The sequence below is a fragment of the Podarcis pityusensis genome (assembly GCF_964106645.2).
Source record: "Podarcis pityusensis genome assembly, chromosome: 6".
NCBI lineage: Eukaryota > Metazoa > Chordata > Lepidosauria > Squamata > Lacertidae > Podarcis > Podarcis pityusensis.
In genome coordinates, this window is record NC_138030.1 from 45,600,123 (window position 1) to 45,603,246 (window position 3,124).

The 3,124-nt window shown below is 48.7% G+C and overlaps 1 protein-coding gene across 1 annotated transcript; it reads right to left on the reverse strand.

Annotated features, from left to right (window-relative positions):
- Positions 1 to 749: 749 nt before the first annotated feature.
- LOC308479906 (tigger transposable element-derived protein 1-like) lies at positions 750 to 2,852 on the reverse strand. The gene is made up of 2 exons (XM_081010912.1): positions 2,735 to 2,852; positions 750 to 2,611 (listed from the first exon to the last, which is right to left on the reverse strand). The coding sequence occupies exon 2, from the start codon at positions 2,592 to 2,594 to the stop codon at positions 894 to 896; it is 1,701 nt and encodes a 566-aa protein (XP_080867038.1). The 5' UTR covers positions 2,595 to 2,611; positions 2,735 to 2,852; the 3' UTR covers positions 750 to 893.
- Between the last annotated feature and the right edge of the window lie 272 nt (positions 2,853 to 3,124).

Consider the following 3,124-nt stretch of genomic DNA (forward strand, 5'->3'; position numbering starts at 1 on the left):
TGCTGGTCCTTGAGTTCTAGAACAGTCAATAATTATAGGATCACAATTGCTAAGGGCAATTCTGTCGATATTCCACCATTATTATGAGAAATCAGGGTAGTAGGATTTGCAACTTATTCTTAAAAAATAGTTCAGTGGACTGATCTGATACTTGACAGTGTGGGAAAGGTAAGTTTAAGGATGGCGCATGCTGATTTTGGAGCGGGGTGGGGGATAGGAAATGCCTTATTTTGAATGAGTTAAGCATTTAACAAGGCACTCTGGCACAAAACAGTTTGAGAAGAACGGGGCTTGGGGGGAAATATAAAATATCCATACAGAAACTCTAAAGGTACCACTTCCTCAAAACACTTGCTGCAAACACACCAAGATGCATCCATAAGATGCATCCATAAGATGTTGCCTTGCCACAGCCATGTGTGGTGAATATCCAGGCAGAGATTGCTCAGCTAGAATACAGAGAATGAAGGATGGGCCTGGTTATCGTAGCACATGACATTACAGGAGATTGAGAGAGGAAGAAGAAATACAAAACAAAATGTTCAGGCAGAAATTCTACAGGTACACAACTAAGAATTGCATGTACATAATATGAAATACAGTGGTGCCTCGCAAGACGAAATTAATTCGTTCCGCGAGTTTTTTCATCTAGCGAATTTTTCGTCTTGCGAAGCACGGTTTCCCATAGGAATGCATTGAAATTCAATTAATGCGTTCCTATGGTCAAAAAAAGTCCAAACAAACCCAAATTTGGTACAACAAGAGTTTATTAACTGCTCTTTAAAGTCACACATACTTTAAAGAGCATATCAAAAATTGAAGGAACAATAAATTAAGTTTCTAAACATGACAGGAAAAACATTTAAAAATCAAAAAAGGGTACATTACATTTTCTAAGACTCTGGGGGACCACTCGAAGAAGGTTCCTCTTCCACTCTTTGCTTCTTGCTGAGGAACCTGTCCATGGTCTGCTGCTTCATCCGCCTTTTCAGCAGCTCCCTGAGAGGCAACATGACCGTCGTATCAAAAATGTTCGCTTGGTCATGTGCCACGTGCTTGTCAGGGTGGTGCCGCTCTGCAAAAGCCTGCACCTCCTTCCACTTCTGGCAAATGTCCCTCAGTTCTTTGGAGGACAGCCGTTCCTCAGTTGCTTCCTCCTCTTCCAGCGAGGCCTGCTCCTGCGCAACCTCTGACTGCAGTTCAACCAGCTCCTGGGTGGTCAGCTCGTGGTCGTGCTCCTCCACCAGCTCGCAGACGTCCTCCTCTGTGACCTCCAGGCCCATGGTCCTCCCCAAGGCAACAATGTCCTGCACCACTGTCGACTCTGGTGCATCAGAGTCACTTGGTGCCACACAGTCCGGCCACAGGCTGCGCCAAGCACAATTCAAATTCCTCTGGCTGATCCCCTTCCAGGCCGTGGTGATCATCTTCAAGCAGGTGACGATGTCGAAGTGGTCCTTCCAGAATTCCCGCAGGGTGATGGTGGTGCAATCAGTCACCTCGAAGCATCGCCTGAAAAGCTCCTTGGTGTAGAGTTTCTTGAAATTGGCGATGACCTGCTGATCCATCGGCTGGAGCAGTGGCGTGGTGTTAGGCGGCAGGAACATGATGTTGATGAAGCTGAACTCCTCCAACAAGTCCACCTCAAGGCCTTTAGGATGAGCAGGAGCATTGTCCATCAGAAGCAAAGCCTTCAGCGGCAGGTCGTTGTCCAGCAGGTACTGTTTGACAGCAGGGCCAAAGGCAAGATTGACCCAGTCCACAAACAGCACACGTGTGACCCAAGCCTTGCTGTTGGATCGCCACATGACACTCAGCCGCTCCTTGTCGACCTTGTGTTTCTTGAAGGCCCGTGGGTTCTCCGAGTGGTACACCAGCAGGGGCTTGATCTTCAGGTCGCCACTTGCGTTGGCACAGAAGAGCAGGGTCAGACGGTCCTTCATGGGCTTGTGGCCAGGCAACTTGGCCTCCTCCTGTGTGAGGAAAGTCCTTTTGGGCATCCTCTTCCAAAACAGCCCGGTCTCGTCGCAGTTGAAGACCTGCTGTGGAACGTAGCCCTCCGTCTTCACAACCTCCAGGAACTCCAAGGCAAAGTCTTCAGCCGCAGGAACATCAGAACTGGCAGCCTCTCCATGCCTGACCACGCTGTGGATTCCGGATCTTGCCTTGAACCGGTCAAACCAGCCTCTGCTTGCCTTGAAGACTTCTGGCTCGGCCGAGGTTCCTGGCTGTTCCCGGATGAGGTCTGCGTGCAAGGCCTTGGCCTTCTCACAAATCACGGCCTCAGTCACTGTGTCCCCTGCACGCTGCTTCTCTTCTAACCAGATGAGCAGCAACTTCTCGACCTCCTCCAGAACAGCTGGGCGGTTCTTCACGATCCTGGTGACTCCCTTGGCTGCATCAGTCGCAAGGATCTTCTCCCTCATCTTCAGGATGGTCCCGATGGTCGATGGGTTCCTGCCGTACTCCCTGGCGAGGTCCGTCACACGCATTCCACCGTCGTGCTTCCGGATGATCTCCTTCTTCATCTCCAGCGTCACCTTCTCCTTCTTCCTCTCGCCGGCCTCCGCAGCAGCAGCCTTCTTGGGTCCCATGGCAGCACAGCTGTTACCTTTGTAAACTCAGAAAAAGAAAAAAAAAATCAGCAATTCAAACCCACAACCAAGTCCTTGAATTCCAAACACCCAACCCCAAATCCAAAAACCCCCAAAAAAGTTTTAAAAGTTTAACTTACGAAATGGCTGCAAATCACCAAAGTCTTCAAAATCCTCAAATGGCTGCAAAAGAAGTTTTGGGAAAGCTTTAAAAATCACCAAAGTCTTCAAAAACCTCCACTGTTCCCACAGCCCCTCCCCAACTGTTGCAAACCCCTCCCCAACTGTTGCAAACCCCTCCTCAACTGTTCCCCCAGCCACCCAGCACACAGAAATTCAAAACCCAGAAATTTTTTCAAAAAACAACAACATGGCCCAATGGTCACAAAAAATCATAAAAATTCAAAAAAAAACCACACGAGCTCCCAGATTCTTGCAAACCCCTCCCCAGCTGTTCCCCCATCCACCCAGCACACAGAAATTTAAAACCCAGAAATTTTTTTCAAAAAACAACAACATGGCCCAATGGT